We start from the raw sequence: 21577 nt of genomic DNA, 5'->3' as shown, positions 1-21577 counted from the left end.
GTAAAATAATTCATTTTGGTAGGAAGAATGCAGAAAGACAATATAAAATAAATGGTACAATTTATTCTTATTTATTTATATATTTTATATTGTTCAATTTATTTATGATTGAAGGTGGCAGGACAGGGGGAGAGCACAATTAATAAAGCATACAGCATCCTAGGCTTTATTAATAGGGGCACAAAGTATACAAGCAAGAAAGTTACGTTGAACTTGTACAGAACATTTGTTCGGCCTCAACTGGAGTATTGTGCCCAATTCTGGATGCCACACTTTAGGAAAGATGTGAGGGCATTAGAGAGGGTGCAGAAAGGATTCACGAGAATGGTTCCAGGAATGAGGAACTTCTGTTATGTGGATAGGTTGGAGAAGTTGGAACTATTTTCCTTGGAGAAGCGAAGGTTGAGAGGAGATTTGATTGAGGTATTCAAAATCATGAGGGGTCTGGACAGAGTAAATAGGGTAAAACTGTTTCTATTGGTGGTAGGATTGGGAACAAGGCAGCGCATATTTAAGGTAATTGTCAAAAGAAGCAATGGCAACATGGGGAAAAACTTTTTCAAGCAGGTTCTGGAATGCACTGCCTGAGTGTGGTGGAGGCATGTTCAATCGAGGCATTCAATTGGGAATTGGATTGTCATCTGAAAAGGAAGAATGTGCAGGGCTACAGGGAGAAGGCAGGAGAATGGCACTAAGTAAATTGGTCCTACAGAGAGCCGACACAGACTCAACAGGCCAAAGGGCCTCCTTCTGTGCCGTAAGAGTTCTGTGATTCTGGGGTTTTCTTTAAATTCATTTTCGTGATGTGAGCACCACTATCAAGATTGCATTTATTACCCGTCCTCAACTGCCCTGAAAAAGTGGTGCGCCTTCTTCTTGAAGCTTGCTACGGCACCTCAGAGAGCAGTTAAGAGTCACCTACATCAATGTAAGGCTGCAGTCACAAACAGGTCAGACAGGGCAAGGACAGCAGGTTTCCTTATGGGACATTAGCGAAACAGTTGTATTTTTCTACAATATTGGTCACTTTTGCTGATTGCAGCTTTTTGTTATTAAGTGTGTTTAATCATTAACATTTGGATTATTAACAAATATTTTAAGCATTCATCAAGGTTAATAACTAGGTGGCATGCTCAAACAAGAATGAAATACAATGAAAGTAAATGCTATGTTCGTAAAGGGCCAGATTCTGATGCTGGAATTTCAGTTTTGGATCAGTTGTAGATTTAAGTCAGATGTATGTTAATTTTGAGTTCATGATTTCAGAAAATGAAAAGACCAACTTCTGGCAATGTATCTTTTTAAATTACAATTCTATACATTTGGCATTAATGCAACACAATTTGTATTCCTGTAATTCAACATAATCTCCAATTCATTCTAAAATATACTACTGACTATTTGAAAATTAATACCTACCAAGGCATGTCTAATTGCCTAAATCCAAAGAAACTCACATCATAGGAGAAGGCCATTTTGCCTGTGCTGGCTATTTGAAAAAGTAGCCATGCTTGATCCCACATTCTTGCTTTATGTCCACAACCCCGTAAATTCCTCATCAAGTACCTGTCCAGATCCTTTTTAAAATTGTTTATGCTTCCACATCTTTTCAGGTACCCCACAACTCAGCGAAAATATTTCCTTCTCACCCTCCCTCAAGATCTTATGCCAATGATTTTGAATCTATAACCTCTAGTTATTAATCCACTCGGCAGAGAGAATATTCTCTATTTACTCTTTCAAACCCTCTCAATTAGGTCACCTCTAAATCTTCTCTGTTCTAAAGTGAACAGTGCTAACATTTTTGACTTCTCCTAATAACGGAAAGCCCTTATCCCTGGTAATGCCCTGGGGTAAATCTCTATGGTACTCTAATGCCTTTACACCTTTCCTGAAGTGTAATGCCAAGAAACGTCCACACTACTCCAGCTGAGGTCTATGCAGCGATGTATAAAGTTCTAGAATTATCTCTTTGTTTTCATATTCTGTTCATCTACTTATAAACCTAAGTAATCATATGTTTTTTTAACAACTTGCCCTGTCACCTTTAAGGATGTGTGTATATGGACACCAAGATCTCTCTGCTCATTTACACTTTTCAAAGTTGTGTCATTTACTGTTTACTGACTTTCTGTAATAGTCCTCCCCAAAGTGCATCACTTAACACCTCTCCACTTTGAACTCCGTTTGCCACGCTTCCATCCATTTCAGCATCCTAACAATGTCATCACAAATCTTATAACTATCCTCATCATGATCTTCACAGGTTTCATATTATTTGCAAACTTTATAATGCTGCTCCTAGACAGTTTACAAAATTTAAAAGAATTAGCATAAAGAGACCCATTTGACAACTATTGCCTGGGCTGGAGAGTTTTAGTTATGAGGAGAGATTGGATAGGCTGGGGTTATTTTCCCTGGAGCAGAGGAGATTGAGGGAGGACATGATTAGGGTGTATAAAATTATGAGGGGCATAGATAGGATAGACAGGAAGGAGATTTTCCCCTTGGAGAAGGGGTCAATAACCAGGGGGCATAGATTTAAGGTAAGGGCAGGAGGTTTAGAGGGGATGTGAGGAAGAATTTTTTCACCCAGAGAGTGGTGGGAATCTGGAACTCACTGCCTGAAAGGGTGGTAAAGGCAGAAACCCTCATAACAGTTAAGAAGTATTTGGATGTGTACTTATGATGTCATGGCATACAATGCTATGGGCCTAGTGCTGGAAAATAGGATTAGAATAGTTAGGTACTTGTTTGACCGGTGCAAACTCGATGGGCCGAAGGGCCTTTTTCTGTGCTGTAGACCTCTATGACTCTATGATTTTCCTAATAAACATGAATAATTGTTTCTTACTAAATAACCATTACTTCAAAATATACACATCATCTTACACAAACGTTTGTTCCTAAACTTTTAACACACCGTATAATTAAAACTGAATGATCATACAGTATAGACCTTGTTCAATGCATGCGTGTATGGAAGTCCAGCTTTCAAAGTGTTAGCACCATCAGCATGACTTATGCAATTGCTGATTTTTACTTGTCTGCTTTACCTATAATCCAAATCATAAAAGTTCTTTTTTTCATTCATACTGATTTACATAGAAATAATAACATGGAAAGAAGCCATTCAGGCCTATCAATCCATGTTGGTGCTTACCCTCCACACAAGTCAATAGTTCTGAACACGTTTACCCACCCTGTTCCCATATCCCTTCAAACTCATTAACTTCATCCACCTATCTAATCTAATCTGGAGCGTCCATATAGTTTCTGCTTCAACTTCCACCCCTGCATTCCACAGCCTCCTGTGTAAATAGGTTTCTCCTATCTCTGTTCTAAATCTCATGCATTTAGTCTTGCATCTATTGCCCATTATTCTTAACGCTTCAACTACAAGAAACACTCTGTGTTTACCTATCCTGTCATGTCCTTTCATAATTTTAAACATTATTATGTAACCCCAGAGAGGAACCATTCAACCACCCATCAAGTATGTGCTGGCTAATTCTACTGCACTCTCCCATAAACCTGCATTGTCCTCCACTTTAAATGTTGGTCTAGCCATCCCTAAAAAAAAAATAGACTCAAGACTGACTCCCATGTCCACAGCCATTTTTGAATCCAAACAACAACTATTGACAGTAATACTAATGCTATGTTTCCTGTCTGTCAACCAAATTTCTATCCATGCTGCTACATTTCCTCATAACAAAGCCTGATTTTTTGTAATTAGCTTTCCATAGTAAACCTCACCGTATGCAAATACATACATACAAACTATAATGCCTAGTGGGCAAGCATTGGACAAAGCATACTTCACATGCACTACACCATCATTGCTAAAATTTGCAAGATTTCTTTGCCCTGAGAAATACTGCATGGTCCAAGTACTCTCCTGTCACAGGCTTGCCCACTGGCCTGCCTTGCACCTGAACATCAGGCAGGACATACAAGTGCTGGCTGCTGCCATCAAAGTTTTCTGGCTGTTGCTGTCAGCAGCTGCCGAAGGACAAAGGCCTGGGGATCATTCTGGGGAAGAAGGCACAAGTAAAATTATTCAATTATCTGCTTCACCTTGGCCTGTCCCAGGACCATAGACCCTCCAGTCCACAGTGCATCCAGAGTAGTCCTTTGCATCATGATAGGACACCAAGTCCAAGCCTAAGAAACTGGAACAGGTGGCTCCATTCAAACAGAAATATGCAACAAGCGAGAGTACATTTCTGTCACAGGAAAAACCCCAGGAAATCCCTGAGCACCAAAGAGATGAGCAGAAATCTGACCCTACTAAACCTTTTCACCATCTACAAGGCTTAAGTCAAGAATGAGAAGGAACACTTTCTGCTGGATGAGTACAGCCACAACAATACTCAAGCTCAACACCTTCCAGACAAAGCAGTTTACTGAGTGATGCCTGTGCCATTCAACTCAATATCACCACTGCTACCTGCGCTACCTGACCACCCCCATGTCCTTAATGCATTGCGGTTACAGCACATACATGATGGTGTAGGAACATCATCAATCCTATGTTCCCTCTTAATCACACACAAACCTGGCTTGGACATATACTTCCATTCCAATAGCACCAACGCACCAAATATTTGCCAATTCCCTACTCAACACTATTGTAGGATCACCGTAACAATGGCAGCAGTACAAGATGAAAGTCCACCAACACCTTCTCAGGGCAACAAAGTATGAGCAATTAGCACAGCTGACCATCATTGCCTACATCCCAAGGAAAACAACATAAGAACACAAATTATCCATGATTTCCCATATCACACCGGTACCACACATCATAGGCTTTAGGTTACACATTCCCCTGCCCTTTTGCACTCCACTGTTTCTCTAGGGGGTGAAAGGTTATCGGGATAGGCGGGAGATTACAATCAGATCAGCCATGACCTTACTGAATGGCGGAGCAAGCTTGAGGGGTCAAGTGGCCTACTCCAGCTCCTAATTCGTATGATTGTGTGTACATATGTTAGTGCTTAAGACTTCTGTAATGTTTCCATTAAAAATTCTCATCAAGTAGCTCTTCAAATTGTACCTCATTGCTCTTCCATGCACTGTTTCTACTGCCTGGTGACCCCTTTATATCACAATATGACTGCTAGGAATTTGAACTCAACTGACAAGAAAAACACTCCACAATGGATTTTGTTATTCAGTTATGAAACATATTATCAGTTATGATACTTTAAAAGCAAACTCAGTGACATTATGCTTTCATTGATGCATTCACCCAAGGTTTTCCCTTATCTCTTTAAACTAATATTAAACTAAGTACTGTAATGGAGATTGATAGCAGCACAGAAGTGAACTCCTATTTATATAGAACCTTTGCCTTTCAATTCCTCATGCATCACATTGTGCTTTACAATTAATAACATACTTTTGAAGTGCAGTTATCGTCGTAATTTAGGGAAACCACGGTTACTATAAAGTGGTGGTGTTGTGTTATAGATCACTCAGGAAGTCTAAGTTGCTATGGCAGGATGCACTTTTGCATGTATGTTTTGGTCTGGAGCTATGGATAGTGATGGTAGAGGACCCAACTTTCTTTCCATCATTTGGCTGACCAGGAATCTCTCCCACTCTTACCACCTGCCAAAGGATTTGCAGGTTGATAATCAACCTGTTTGGCCACATTATTAACGCACCTTCCTTGGCCATCAAGTCCTGTGGTTGGACTGGGACACAGCTTCTGGTTCAGAGGCGGGGAGGTTTATCCACTGTGCCACAAGATCCCCTACTATCAAAGTAAGCCACGACTATTAACATACTCCTCTTCCAGGAAAATCTTCTGGGCCACACATACTGATTTATTACCTTTAAAAAGTATTCCTATATACAAGTTAATAAGGCATCCTGTCTTCCCTCATCAATTTATAAAATCAAGCCCTATTCCACTCTAAGTCATTTCTTTAAAGGAGGAAAGAGGGGAAGAGAGGCAAAGAGGTCTAGGGAGGGAATTCCAAGGCTTAGGGAAAGACATGGCCACTAAAAGTGGAATGATTAAAATTACGGATACTCAAGACGCAGAATTAGAGGAATGCAGTTATCTCAGAGGGTTGGAGGAGTGAGGTCTTGGAGGTATTTGAAAACAAGAATGAGAATTTTAAAATTGGGGTATTGCTCAAACTGGAACCAATGTAAATCAGCAAGCAAGGGGTAGTGGGTGAACAGGACTTGGTAGGAGTAAGGATTCAGACAGCAGACTTCAGGTTTACAGAGGGTAGAACAGAGGTAGCTGCATTAGAATAGTCAGGTCTAGGGGCAACAAAGGTGTGGGTGAGCAGACAAGCTGAGGCAGGGGTGAAGTCAGGTGAAGTTACAGAGGTGAAAATAAACTGTCTTAGTGATTGTACCAACATATGGTTGGAACCTCATCTCAGGGTCAAATATGACACTGTCAGGAAGAGATATTAATGTATATAATTTTATTGGAAATTATTTTTTTATATAGAGATTTAGACTGTGTGTGTTAATTGGATTAAAGCCAGCTAGTCTGGGTGCTTTGATGTACAGTAGTTTTGACATGTAAACAGTAGGTAGAGGGTACATTTGCATTTTGTTGAATAGAGCATTCAAGAGTGGGGGTGAAATCTTGCACCGAGCTAGGAGACACCAAGCAATATGTTTATATTGCTGATAAAATTGGTACTATGAAAGGAGTTCAAAGGGCCCGGTGATAGAATGAGAATTTGCATTCAAGGGGGAGGCTAGGTATAACAGAAAGGAGTTTGTGTGTGTGCAGGTCACAGGCGTGTAAGATCTAAGCCTGTAAGCCTACAAATGTCTGCAAAAGAACCAAATTGAAAGGAACCTCATTTTGAATTCGTACGGTGAAAAATGCTTTGCCTGGTATCTAAGTCTATGGGTTTTGTTGCCTTAGTGGAGATTAATTTGGGAATGTAAAAGTTATCATAGTAGTAATTTGTGGCCATGTGTATGTGTTAAATTTGTTGTAAGTTAATAAACGTCTCATTTAGTTTGATATAAAAACCTCTGGAGGCTTGGTGGGTTCATTTCTGAATTCAGAGTTGCATCTCAAACATACCAATTGAAAATATAGGTTATGACAGTTATTTAAAGTTTCCCTCTGGGATTTTAAAGAACTGCCTTTACCAACTGCTGTGTCATAACAACACCAAGGGATGAACAGTCTGGTTCAGCCTCATAATTGTCATGCAGAGAGATGGAGTTAGTGGCTAGAAAATGGAATTTGTGGCAAGGACCAAAGGCAGCGGGTGGAATCGTTCATGCCCAGTGGCATCAGGCATGCTCAGCAGCGTGAACGGACAATATGGCAAGAAGGCCAAAAGTTGGTTTCACAATGTCATGAAACCAGTTTGCAATCATCCACTCAGCCCGTCGATGGCGGGCCGCGTCTCCCACCATCGGACATTGGGAACCTCATTATAATACATCTGCATATCGTTATAAGGCCCCTCACGCTGGATCGTCCATCCACGTCAGCGTTATTGCACGCCAACGTGTTTCACAACTGCACATAAGTGACAAACACCTGGCAAATGCACTTTGCTCAGGACTTCAAGGTTTGTTTGCCTATCTTGCTTCGGGCAGCATTCATAGTCATCAGCGCGAGGCTTCGCAGGCAGCACCACAGCACTTTTAGGGGGGCCCACAGCAGGTCTCTGCCTACCAGACCAGCCATAAGGCCGGGATGACTCTGTACAGCTGCAGGGCTAGGGCTTGCTAGGAGGGGGAGGAGGAGGGAGGAAGAGGGAGGAGGGAGGAGGAGGAGCCTCAGGCAAGGGGACAGGCTGCAGGGTGAGGGCTGTACTGAGGAAGGGGCTTATCCCAGGATTTGTCTGAGGACACAAGTTGATTTGTTCAAGTGGCCTCAAGATGGTGAGGACTGAGGAGGCAGTCTCCAGAGGAAATCAGGTCAGATGGAGATGCGAGGGTGTGTGTGAAAAAGTGAGTGGTGATGCCCCTTGAGCTGGCAGTGAGTGAGATGCCAGTGAATGTGCAATGTGCTTGAGTGTGAGTTTAGACTGATGAGATGGTTGCCTTACCCTAGTGGCACAGATCAGATCATTCATCCTGCGGCCAGAGCGGGGGTAGAGGGCATCACAGCGGGCCTCCACAGTGTCCAAAGGGCGCTCGAGGGATGCGTCACTAAGCCTGGGGGCTGTAGTCTTCTTGCCTTTCAGGGCCATGTCTTATTTGCAGCAGTCCTGGGCCAGAAGCACGGAGAGGTGTGCGCGCGGCTGTACTTTAAATGTGGCGCCCGGCGTGATGAAGCGACAAGGTGACGGCATGGCAGGCGAATTGGAGTCCGCCTGCCACGGAAACGGTGTGTTTCCTGGGAATGTATAGTTAATGCGGCAGGTTCGAGATGATATGACATGAGAAGCCACCATTGTGGCCGGTGGGTAAAACTTTGTTTTACCTCGCCCACTACCGCGCTTAGTACAAATCTGGGGCAATTCCGCCCAGTGGCTTTGGTCTTCTCCATATTTAAATGGAGGGAATTTCTGCTCATCCAATTAAGAGAGAATCGAGAGAGAGAAAGCTGCTGGTGAGGTAAAGTTGGATGTTATCAGCATATATGTGGAAATTGGTGATATTCAGATGAAATTGTCGAGGTCAGCATGAGAAATAGGAGGGGCCAACGATAGATCCTTGTGAAACACCCACAGGTAACAACGCGGGAGGAGCAGGAAGAGAAACCATTGTCGGTCATTTGCTGGCTGCAAGTGGATAGATAAGAATGAAAACAGGTAAGTGCAAGCACAGCTAGCTGCACAATAGTGGAGATGCTTTGGTGAAGGATGGTCAACTCTGTCAAAGGCTGCAGACACACCATGAAGGGCAGCTGTACTGGGTGTCATTTATGATTTTGTAAAACCATTTCAGAACTGAGTCAGAAATGGAAACCTATGGAGAGTTTCAAATATAGATTTCCAGGATAGATAAACAAAACTTAGGAAGCAACACGGTCAAGGCATTTGTAGAGGAAAAGGAAGCTGAAGTTGGGATAGTAGCAGACTTCAAAATACATGCAGCCAGCGGGCGAATTTGCCCTTGAAAGCCCACAAAAATTCAATCATGGTGCAACCAATGAGAGAAAAGTCACCCCTGTATATGGTAGAGACAGAATCTGTGAGGAGCTGAACCTCCAATCACAGATTCTGCCTCTCCCATTCTCACTGTTTCAACTCCTGCCCTGGTTGCTCTCCCAATCAGATTCTGTCTCTTGAGGAGCATCAAGAGCGGGAATGAGGGAACCTGTGATTGGAGGAGTTATTCTGGTCAGTCCACTGCCATCATACTGGAGGCTTTCGGTTGTGCCATCACCAATCGTTGGATATTCTTTGGGAGGCTGAAGAGAATCAGAAAATGAAAAAAAAAGAGGGAGTCTCCGTCAGTAACAAGGCCAAAGCCGCCGGGGGGAGCTATCACTCAGCCTTGTGGGATGTTGAGCGAGGTGACTGCTGATCAGGCCTGGGTCCGAGTCTTGGCCAGGGGCTACCCAAATTTTGGCTCGGGGCAGCCCAAATTTTGGCTGGGGGTCAGGGGGGCCTTCCGTCTTAGGTAGTCTCATAGGTTCTGGTTGCTAGGAATCAGAACAACTCTCCCATCAAATCCAGGTGGAAATAAGAGGGCCTGATCTTTAAAGTCTTCTTGTTAGTAGAAAACTGTAAGACCAGGTGGCTCGTGAATTTGCTTGCTCTCCTTTTGAACCAGTTACTTCTTTTCTTAAAAATGAAGCTGTATTCATCACTTTGGCCGTAGGCAATCAGAATGTTGTTCAGTTCTCTCATGACAGTCCCAGCTGGAGGAGGCGGAGTGATTTGGGAAGAAGGGCATGTATGTGTACAGTGGGGGGAGAGGGGCTGATTACAATGTGCATGTAGGTTGTGGCGGGGGGGTGGATAAGGGAGGCTTAACTGAATCTTCTGTCACCAGGGAATATGGAGAGCCAGACTGAAATGTACCAGGGTATACTTTTTTTAATTCATTCACGGGATGTGGGCTTCGCTGGCTGGGCCAGCATTTATTGCCCATCCCTAGTTGCCCTTGAGAAGGTGGTGGTGAGCTGCCTTCTTGAACAGCTACAGTCTAAGCAGTGTAGGTACACCCACAGTGCTGTTGGGAAGGGAGTTGCAGGATTTTGACCCAGCAACAGTGAAGGAATGGCGATATATTTCCAAGTCATGATGGTGAGTGACTTGGAGGGGAACTTCCAGGTGGTGGTGTTCCCATCTAACTTCTGCCCTTATCCTTCTAGATGGTAGTGGCCGTGGGTTTGGAAGGGTTGTCTAAGGAGCCTTGGTGAATTCCTGCAGTGCATCTTGTAGATGGTACACACTGCTGCTACTGTGCATCGGTGGAGAAGGGAGTGAATGTTTGTGGATGTGGCGCCAATCAAATGGGCTGCTTTGTCATGATTGGTATCAAGGTTTTTGAGCGTAGTGGGAGCTGCACTCATCCAGGCAAGTGGGGAGTGTTCCATCACATTCCTGGCTTGTGCCTTGTAGATGGTGGACAGGCTTTGGGAAGTCAGGTGGTGAGCTTTTGTCGCAGGATTCCTAGCCTCTGACCTGCTCTTGTTACTACAGTATTTATATGACTAGTCCAGTTCAGTTTCTGGTCAATGGTAACCCCCAGGATATTGATAGTGGGGAATTCAATGATGGTAATGCCACTGAACATCAAGGGGTGATAGTTAGATTTTCTCTTGCTGGACATGGTCATTGCCTGGCACTTGTGTGGCGTAAATGTTACTTGCCACTTGTCAGCCCAAGCCTGGATACTGTCCAAGTCTTGCTGCATTTGGACATGGACTGCTTCAGTATTTGAGTCGTCGTGAATGGTGCTGAGCATTCTGAAGTCATCAGCAAACATCCCCATGGTCATTGATGAAGCAGCTGGAGATGATTGGGCCTAGGACACTACCCTGAGGAGCTCCTGCAGTGATGTCCTGGAGCTGAGATGACTGACCTTCAACAACCACAACCATCTTCCTTTGTGCTAGGTATGACTCTAACCATTGGAGAGTTTTCCCCGATTCCCATTGACTCCAGTTTTGCTAGGGCTCCTTAATGCATCCTTGATATCAAAGGCAGTCACTCTTGCCTCACCTCGAGAGTTCAGGTCCTTTGTTCATGTTTGAACTAAGACTGTAATGAGGTCAGGAGCTGAGTGGTCCTGGCGAAACCCAAACTGGGCATCAGTGGGCAGATTATTGCTACGCAAGTGCTGCTTGATAGCACTGTTGATGACCTCTTCCATTACTTTACTGATGATCAAGAGTGGATTGAAGGGGCAGTAATTGGTCGCTTTGGATTTGTCCTGCTTTTTGTGTACAGGACATACCTGGGCAATTTCCCACATAGCCGAGTACATGCCAGTGTTGTAGACGTACTGAAACAGCTTGGCTAGGGGCAGAGCAAGTTCCGGAGCACAAGCCTTCGGTACTAATTGCACAATGTTGGGCTCCTACTGGTCAGGAATGGCTGAGCAGGGGCAGGGGCCTGATGGTCGCCAGGTCCAATGGCGACCGGAGGCCTGTTTAAAACTGGCTCAAGCAGCTCCTGTAAGGCTGCTAGCGAAGAATGACATCTTTGGTGTTGTCAACAGGAAATTATGGCTTCCAGTGCAGCTGCAGATGCCAAGAGAGGGGGCAGGTCGGGTGGGCACTTGGCCCCACCTGTTTTCTGATGAGTGCCTTGTGGTCCTCCCAGAGGAGGTAGCTGCCAGGAATGGAAGGAGGAGGCCACCGCACCTTACAAAAAGAGCTTGGGAAGGGGTGGCAGTGCTGATCAGCAGCCATGATGTTGTGCAGCACACCTGGGTCCAGTGCCACAAGAGGTTTAACGACCTGCTGTGCTCAGGAAGGGCAAGTACCATGTTGGCATGCATCAGTGTGTTGAAGTATTAAGGTCTGGCCGTCCCCCCCAGGGAGCTCAGGGGTGTTAGAGTCTGCATGCCAACCGTCAATGACGCCAGAGCTGGCCAAGAGGGTGAGCACTGGCTGCTTGGACTGAGTGCCTTGCGGTTCGAGGGCCATGACTCAGATGTGCCCTGCAAGGTTCTCCTCAGGTGGGGGTGACCAGGTTGCAATGGTGCTGCAGGTGGAGAGTGTAGAGTGTGGATTAATCAATGCTCCTCTGTCCTTTCAGGAGAAGATGGCTCATAACAACATTGAAAGGTCGTGGAGCAGCAGAGGCCCCCAAAACCTCCTAATTCTCATGAGGTATGAGCAGGATGCCTTCAAGATGGAAAGCCAGCACGCACCTCAAGTCAACAGACCCCAGCCGCACTGTGGTGTCAAGTGAAGGTAAGAGTGCAGTGCACAGAGGTGAGAGTTTCGGTTGGTGCAAACATTCTTGTGTAGTCTCATTATTGATGGGAGCCTCCAAACTGGATTTCCAATGGATCATTGAAAGACAATGGCACCATGATGCTGATCTCCATGGTCTCACCAGGGCGCCTGGCATGCACAGTGACAGTGTGATGACTTAAACTAATGACATGGCGTTGTTCTCCCTTAGATTTGCCACAACACACCCAATCACAGGACCCCGATGACTCACCCCTGATGCTAGAGGGCTGCCAGGCTCCAGATGCACCTGCGCACACCCACTCTCTGAACCAGACACCAGCACCTCGGTGGGCATTAGATCGGCGGCTAGAATGTCGGTGCACAGCGGCGAGGGCACATCACACTCACTTGAAGTACAGGAGGAGGCAGAGAGTGCCCAGGGTGCCAGCAGTCAGAGGACTGCTGGAGACCAGGACGATGCTAAGTCAAAGCCAGATGATGAGCGTTTGGAGTCGTCCATTAGGTCGCAGACGCTGGATGTCCAGCGAGATGTGGAGGGTCTGGCAGAGATCCATGAGGGTATGTGTGCCATGGTCTCCGTTATGGAGGAGTCCATGCGGAGCATAAGCACTGCGTTAACCCTCATGGCCGAGCGCACTGTCTCCTCCATTGACAAAGTGGCTATCCTCATGGAAAGGCAGCTCCAGGGACAGAATTAGGGGTTCCTGGGGTTGCGCTCGAACCTGCAAGCCCTCACACCTGCACTGACCTCAGGTGGTCAGTGCCAGTGTGGGAGATTGATGAGGCACCCAGTATCCCAGCTAGGTGCCATTCATCAATGGCAAGCAGGGAGGTCCAGAGCGACCTCACATTGGCACACGAGCTGCCAGTCATCTCTATGGGCTCCTCTCAGGGCATCCTGGATGACGGCAGCAGCTCCTTCGCCCCTCTGCCAGTGGCCGTGGCATCTGATGAGGCTGCGGCTACTGAAGAGATGCCAGTCGTGGCACTGACTGCTCAGTCCCAGGTGGGGCTAGCACAGGCTCCACTGGACAGAGGACAACCACCAAGGTCATCAAAGCCAACAGGACAGCAGAGTCAGCAGGTTGCCTCCAATGCCGCTGCCAGCAAGTTGGGAGCACCAAGATGCAGCACTCGCAAACGTAAGTTTAAGACACCATGAGCACAAGAGGGACTGGTCATGGGTGATCTTCTGTTGTGCAATGTTTTGCTTATGTGTACCGGTCTGGGGTTGAAGACCAGAGAAAGTTCTGTTAATTTGTTTGGACTGTCAAAATGAGATAAATTTCTTTTGTCGTAATGGCCTGAATATGCTTCACCCTTCTGATTTAATGTGGTGCAAGGTACATCAGTATGTAACGCTGGGCATGGGTCCATACTTTATTGCACAGGCACTGCGGACTTTGGGGTCAAAGGAAAGGGTCATTTCAGACATCCGGGATGGAGGCAGCAGCCTGGCATGAGGTGATAATGCTTATTTGGCAGCCTAGCTGAAGGAGCGTTGTATCAAGTCGTCCCTGGTGTCCCTGCCCGCCTGAATGTTACAGAGATCTGCCTCCACACACACAGCATTCTCCTCAGCGTGCTCCTCTTCGGACTCACAACTGGATTCATCATCTATGGCATGCAGAGCTGCCTCAAGATCCTATTTCTCCAGTGGGGCGCCCTTGCCAATGCCAGATTGTGCACAGCGTAGCATGCGACCACGATCAATGACACCTGATCTGGGGGTATTGTAGTTCTCCCACTGAAGGGTCCAGGCATCGGAAGCGCATCTTGAGAAGACCTATGGTCCTATCACCACCCTTGTGGGGGCATGGCTCCTATTATCACGTTGCTCTGCCTCTGTTCTTGGGTGGCGGAGAAGCATTATAAGTCACCTTTTCAAGGGATAGCCCTCGTCACCCAGCAGCCATCCATCCAATCGGGCTGGAGCACTGAAGAGCCTCAGCACCTGGGAGTGTCTCAGGACGTACGTGTCATGGGAGCTGCCAGGGTACCTTGCACAGACTTGCAGAATCTGAATCTGAGGTCACACACTATCTGCACATTCATGGAGTGGAATCCTTTCCTGTTAACGAAGGCACCCAGCAGACCCGCTGGCACCTTGATGGCCACATGTGCAGTCGATTGCACCCTGGATGCTGGGGGAACCAGTAATCGCTGCAAAGCCTCTGGTCACTCAGCCTTACTGGCCTTGTCCATAAGGAAATTAATGAAAGTCAATAACCCCCTGAACAGGGCTTCTGTCACCAGCTTGACGCAACCGTGGACAGCTGATTGGGATACTCCACACAAGTCCCCCACTGACCCCTGGAAAGAGCCGGATGCATAGAAGTTGAGGGCCACTGTGACCTTCAGAGCCACTGGCGTGGGGTGTCCACCCACACAGTTGGAGGTGGTCTCAGGCCCAATCACCTGACATATGGAGGTCACTGTCACCCTTGAGAGGTGGAGCCTCCTTCAGCATTGCACCTCTGACATATTGAGGTAGCTGCATCGCTACCTGCAAGCGCTGGCAGCAGGATAGTGGTGTCTTCTGCGGCTCCCAATGCCTTGGACTACCTGCTGGCCCTGTGCCCTTATGCCTGCGCCTCTCCTCCCACAGGTAGCTCCCCTGCAAGCTGCATTGGGACACTTCCCTTCAGCCCCTCTCTTCCTCCTCAGAGGAGGTGCCTCCAGCAGAGACCACAGTCCCCATTACCAGGGTTACAGAAAGCTGTCTGATACCTAGAAGGGTCCACATGGTCTGAATCCTCTGGGGTATTTGGAGATGCCAAGGAGACCCGAAGTGAAGCCTGGAAATGCTGAGAATGAAGCCCTGAACAGAGATGAAGCTGCCAAGTACCAATAAGTCACCGGCAACAAACTACCTACCAAAGTCCTCACTACTCACATAGACAATGCTGCTTACCCTTTTTATCTCACCCGTGAATGGGATTTTGCAAATCGTCGGCTGGCCGCCTGCTCGTTTTGCCCATGCGATGAGCGCAAAATCGCATGGGCAACGTAAAATCGGCATCAATTATCTATTTAATGGCCTTAACTGGCCTCTTAATTAATGGCGGGCACAGCTTCAACTCCCACTCGCGCCCACCAACTTAAACATCGCGCAAGTGCACAATGGCACCGGATCACTCACCCAATGTCATCACGTGCTATTTTACGCTCGAGCGGGTCGGGCTTGTGCGTGGCCGCCCACTCAGCGAAAAATTCTGCCTATATAGATAAATACAATCTTTGGCATATGTGCCATCTTATTTCTCCAAAGAAGAAAACGTTAAAAAAAAACAACACAAATACAAAAGGCAATGTTACTATATTATCAAATAAAGGAGCTAATGAAAATGAACAAGAGCCCTGGAAACCCAAATGTGGCCCCTGAAAATGAGAAAGTTGTCCTCAAGAAAATCTCTGAAAAAAAAACAATTATTTTGACCCCTGGACAGCAGTTAGCAAGAATAGAGGGGTCAAGGGTTGGTTATCTGAGGAGGGGATGATGATGCCAGATGAGAGAATTATTAACACTATCAACTATCATGGGAACCAGGAAGGGAGACTGGATAGTCAGCAGTTAAGGAGGAATAAGATCAAGGATGCAGGAAGCGGGTCTCATGGACAAGTTGAGCTCAGAGAGAGCATGAGGGGAGATAGGAGAGAAGCTAAGCAAATTTAGGATTAGGGCAGTGGCGAACCTTAGAGGAAGTTTGGTCCGGTGAACTAGGGGAAGGGAGTGAAGTGGTGGAAGCAGCTGATAGAATGATCTTAATCTTAGTGACTAAGGAGCCTGCAAACTTCTCACACTTGTTGCTGGAGGTGAAGGTCAAGTAGACATTGTTGATGTGGCTCATTTAAAGTGTCAGCATCTAAAATTTTAACCTGTCTATGCTCTCCACTGATGCTGGCTGAGTGATTCCACCATTTTCAGCCTTCAATACTGATTCAACAAAATTACCATCACCAAAAAATACTTTAAAAATATTTCAAGCCTGAAGCACAGTCTGACAAACTGGTGGATTTTATTTTGATGTTGCTCAGAGTAGGTTACAAACCAGTACCGTTTCAAGCAAAAACAGATACCTCCAGTTGTATATTCAAATCGAAGTAAAGCGTGTTTTTCCTTTATTCTTTCATGGGATGTGGTCATTGCCGGCAAGGCCAGCATTTGTTACCCATTCCTAATTGCCCCTTGAACTGAGTGGCTTGCTGGGCCATTTTAAGAGTCAACCACATTGCTGTGGGTCTGGAGTAACAAAAAGGCCAGGTGCGGTAAGGACAGCAGATTTCGTTCCCTAAAGAACATTAATGAACTAGATGGGTTTTTATAACAATTGATGATAGTTTTACAGTCAAAATCAGAGACTAGCTTTATATTCCAGATTTATTAATTGAATTCAAATTCCACCAGCTGCCACGGTGGGGTTTGAATGTCTGTCCCCACAGCATTATCCTGGGCCTCTGGATTACTAGTCCAGCGAAATTACCACTACGCCACCATCTCCTCAGAAGTTCCCAAAACAAACCTTCAGCTTCCAACTCCTCTGCCCCAGTATAGGTTACGTTGATGCAGCGGAGAACCTTGCAGGTATGGAACAGTAAAGATATAAATTACTACTTGCCTTATCTGCATAGTATGCCACATAACTACCTTTCACAATTTCCATATAAGAGATTTTTAAGTAGTACCAAGGAATTTTATTTTAAAAGATACTTCACTTGCAATGTTAAGAAACCTCCTCAAGTTCACAGAAAAGAAACGTGCAACAAACCACCAAGCTGCTGAAGCCACTGATGCCGAATAGAGAATGCTCAGCTGGTCTCTATCAAATAGTGAGTTGTGATAGTAGGTTCGGCAACAATGACTGAAGGCTCCTGTTCAGCCAATTGCTTTGTGCTCTATGATGAGTTTGCAGCACAGGAGTTTTACTCCACCAGACACCACTACGCACTCCAATTCAGTGTAAAGCATGCCACCAAACTCAGGTGCCATCAGCACATCACAGTGCACTTCCTTCTGCACTCATTCACTGTCACTGTGCAATTTTAATGATGCAGAGCTTTTGCCTGCTTCTGCTGATGGTGAAAGATACTTCTGTAAAGAAATATGCCATATGAAATAGAATAATCCACATAGGAGGGCTAGTAGCAAAGAAAATTAAACGGCCATATATACACAAGTGCAGCTGGAGACAAAAAGGCAATGAGGTCACTAAGGAGCAATCTGGCACGGATGCGTGCAGGCCTGGCACGGATGCGTGCAGGCCTGGCACGGATGCGTGCAGGCCTGGCACGGATGCGTGCAGGCCTGGCACGGATGCGTGCAGGCCTGGCACGGATGCGTGCAAGCCTGGCACGGATGCGTGCAGGCCTGGCACGGATGCGTGCAGGCCTGGCACGGATGCGTGCAGGCCTGGCACGGATGCGTGCAGGCCTGGCACGGATGCATGCAGGCCAGACAAAAAATACCTGGACTAAAGGCCCAACTAAATAATCCAAACTAATATAAAGAGATAAGGTGGCAAGACTGAGACTTTTGGGAGAAGGGAAGCCTTCTGTATAATCTAAACATGATCATTTAGTAAAGAAAAACTGGAATCTAAGTCATTATTGAATAAAACTGAACTAGTGCTAAAGGTTAGCTGGAAGACAGATGAGTAGTAAGGGGAATACAGATGAAATGCAAAGAGAAGACAGGAAAACTAGGAAGTAAACATAGAAAAGGTTGAAGACCACAGATAGACCAGAAATCTACAGGTGCTTCTGAGATATCAAATCTGGTGAAACTCACAAATATCATGACATTTCAAAGCATCATTAATAATGTCCATTAAGAAATTAGAGCCTGATAAGAAATTGTTTTAAAGATATGGGGATTTAGCAGATATAAAATTAAAACTGCAGACAATATTTATGTCACAATCCTCGGATGCAATGTTCAGCTAGCATTTCTTATAAGAATGTGTTATGCAAATCATCAGCTAGTGTTAAGTGATTATACAAAAACAATGATCAGAGAAAGGCATATGTTAGTTAATATAGTGACGGTCACAACCTCAGAATATTCCAACGCAATTACTTTTGAGCTGCATCACTGTTGTTATATGGACAAACACAGCAGCTAATTTGTGCACAGCAACATCTCACAAACAGGAAATGAACAAATGATTGCTTTATCGGTTTTGATAGTGTGGACTGAGGGAGGAATGTTAACCAGCTCCAGAGAACAACCCCTGCTTTTCTTCAAATACTGCCGTGGGATTTCTATTACATCCACCTGAACATGGAAGTGGGGCCACAGATTAGCATCTCATCCAAAGAACAACATCTCTGACAATGCAGGAAACCCCGCAGTACTGCGCTGAACACCAAAGCAGTCTTAAATATATGATATGGTGGTTGGAAATGGGAACAGCAGTGAATAATTGTTTGAGAATTACTTGCACACGTGGGCCAACATTTTTTGTTCCTCTATCTACTGCCAGTATTCTCATTTCAGCAATGAGAACTACTAGTGGGAAGTTTTAAGTATTTTAACAGGTCTCTTAGCAGCTCATACTGGAAAATATTAGCAACAGAGGTCATGATGATTTCTGCCAGTAGTACAACCCAGATATGCTCCTGTATCATGTAGGGAGGAAGCAATGCTTGTATTCACAGTATGTGCTTTTTAAACTTCATTTCCAATGCTACCACAGAAACACCTGGGGTTAAAATTCCACTGGGGTTTCCATCCACTAACTTTGGCAGAAGAGCCATGGAAACCCCAAAAGAGCAGCATAATGCCAGGGATTAGCTGAAAAACCCCTCAAAGCTTCACTTCCTTAATAATTAGCAGCATAAAAGTCACCCAACAAACATTTATAGTGGCATAAAGCTCTTAATCTACCTGAAAACACTGCATTATAGGTAGTGCAATACCCTTTCCCCTCCTCAAAAAAATTGCATTGTATGTTGTGGAAAACTCTTCTTTGCCCTACCCAGTACTGAAAGGTAGCACTAATGTTTTCCCACTCATTCAACCATTTAAGTATAGGTGAAATAAAACTCTTCCCCCACCAAAATATTTAATTATAGATAGTATAAAATTTTACCCCCACCAAACATTTAATTATAGATGAGATAAAACCCTTTGAGCATTTTGAAAATAACTGAGCTGCAAATATGTTACTTTAAAACAGTAAATCTTTATGTACACCCATCATCAAATCAAATGCAATATAAAACAGACACAATTAAAATGTCAACTCCCTATGCTATTTTTACTTATCTTCATTTCACCTGGATAACTTCCAGAGCAAATAAAAGACATTGTTGAAGTCGAAAAGAGGTTCTCCGTTCAGTCCATCTTCTGCCAGCCTGACAGCAACAATGTGCGTGCTCGTTCATGAACAAATAGGAATTTAATTGCATATCCTGACAGGGTCAAACTCCTTTCACTCTTAGTTCGAATAACAGAACAAGCCTGTTTGGAATTAGGTGGAAATAGCAATGTGGACTACTCATCACACTTTAAATATGTGTGGAAGTATGAAAGACCACAGGGTGTAAGAAAGCATTTTAGCTGCTCAACGCCACTAAATCTAATTCCCCAAACTTTTTTCTATTCTGAGCATAAATGGGAACACCATCACTTGCAAGTTCTCCCAAAGTCACACACCACTCTGATTTGGAACTATATCACCGTCCTTTCATTGTTGCTGGATTAAAATCCTAGAACTGCTGCCCTAACAGCACTGTGAGTGTACCTACACCACATTAACTACAGCAGTTCATGAAGATGGCTCACCACCACCTTCTCAAGGGCAATTAGGGGCGGACAATAAATGCTGCCCTAGCCAGCGACGCCCACATCCCATGAAAAAGTGAAAAAATAAAAGCAGTGAACATAGTTATCAACAAATGTGAGAAACACATCATCGTGTACACAGATTCAAAGTATCACAAGCTTGCTAAGAAGTTACTGCCCTGGCTTACTTTCCCACAATTCTTATCTGAATGGTAACCCTACTCAAATAAGGAAGGGCAACAAATGGCAAAAGTCTGAACTTTTGCAGTTCGGATGCAACATAATTAGGAAAAACACAATAAATTACCATTTCTTCTGTTTGCCATGTGATGTTCTTTACAGCTGCCAGCTCCAGCTATTCAACAGTGTTCAATGGAGCACCAGCAAAGTTAAGCTTCAATTCAACTGTGCGATTTTATCAGAAATAATTTGTGCAGTATGTAAATAAGATATTTATCATAAGCACTTGGCCCATTTCTGAAAACATTAATGCAGAACGATGTAAAAACTACATCCAGCTTTTTCATTAAAAAAGTTCACAGCAACTTTCTTGCTATATAGCATGCACAAAACAACACAATAGGGGTTTTAGCCTTTTACAACAGGCCACAATCCTATTGATCAGAAGTGTCTGGCAAGACTGGCACGAACTTCTGAGCAGTGGGATTAAGTTGTCACACAAATACAGAGTGAACACAACATCTATAATCCTTTCATGATGAGGAATCAAAATATACAGGATACAAAAAGGGATGAAAGCTGTACCATTTTCTTCATGACATTCTATCTTTTCCAGCTGTATTTTCCAATCTGACATTTCTCTTTTTCCTCCATGAACTGGGATAGCTCCTCAAGAATACCGATCACTGCTAAAGTTGATGAATACAGTATAGCACACCAGCACCCAAAGCATGCAGCTGTGATCCAGCCTTTTGCCCGCCCCCCTCTCAAGGTTGCCAGCAATTCTAACTCATGACACATATGGTCAGCTGGGGACCTATTTAAGGAGACTCTAACAACCAACAGTCGTTGCAGAATCAACTGAACATTTACGTTTTCAAAACGTACAAAGGCTTAAAGAAGTAACTGGCGAGTTCTTTTTAAATAGCTTAAAAGTAAAATAAAATTTCTGTTTTAGTATTAGTTGTCCTAACCCTCTGAAAAATATAAAGCATAAACAAGTATCATACATTTAATAATAACGCAAATACCTATGAGTGTGAATTCTGTAGTTACTTAATTATTTTATGCAATTAAAAATCAAATCAAGATAAGTGCAATAAATAGAAGTCAGCTGTCATTTTCTCACTAACCAATGTACAAGCAACTAGAAATGCTGCAAGAAATAGTCTGCAGTCCCTTCAATCACCCTATTTCCCTAATTATGCATACAGATGAGCTGATTTCCTGTGGCTACTGCTGTCACACAGAAAAAACACATCTTTTCCGAAGGAGAG

At 44.6% G+C, this 21577-nt stretch overlaps 1 protein-coding gene across 3 annotated transcripts in view; it reads right to left on the bottom strand.

The window, feature by feature from the left end:
• Window positions 1–21577, bottom strand: part of LOC144681968 (pleckstrin homology domain-containing family G member 4B-like) — a 338637-nt gene that overhangs the window by 261913 nt on the left and 55147 nt on the right. For 2 of the 3 annotated variants that reach the window (XM_078544149.1, XM_078544150.1), the window contains exon 1: window positions 20886–21033. The exons of the other annotated variant lie outside the window; for it this stretch is intronic. In XM_078544149.1, coding sequence (XP_078400275.1) covers window positions 20886–20897 — 12 coding nt within the window. In that variant the 5' untranslated portion in view covers window positions 20898–21033. Of the gene's footprint in view, window positions 1–20885; window positions 21034–21577 lie in introns of those variants that run through there. 3 annotated transcript variants of the gene reach the window in all.

Source organism: Cetorhinus maximus, chromosome 6, assembly GCF_964194155.1.
Source record: "Cetorhinus maximus chromosome 6, sCetMax3.hap1.1, whole genome shotgun sequence".
Taxonomy (NCBI): Eukaryota; Metazoa; Chordata; class Chondrichthyes; order Lamniformes; family Cetorhinidae; genus Cetorhinus; species Cetorhinus maximus.
This window is presented reverse-complemented; position numbering and strand designations above follow the sequence as displayed.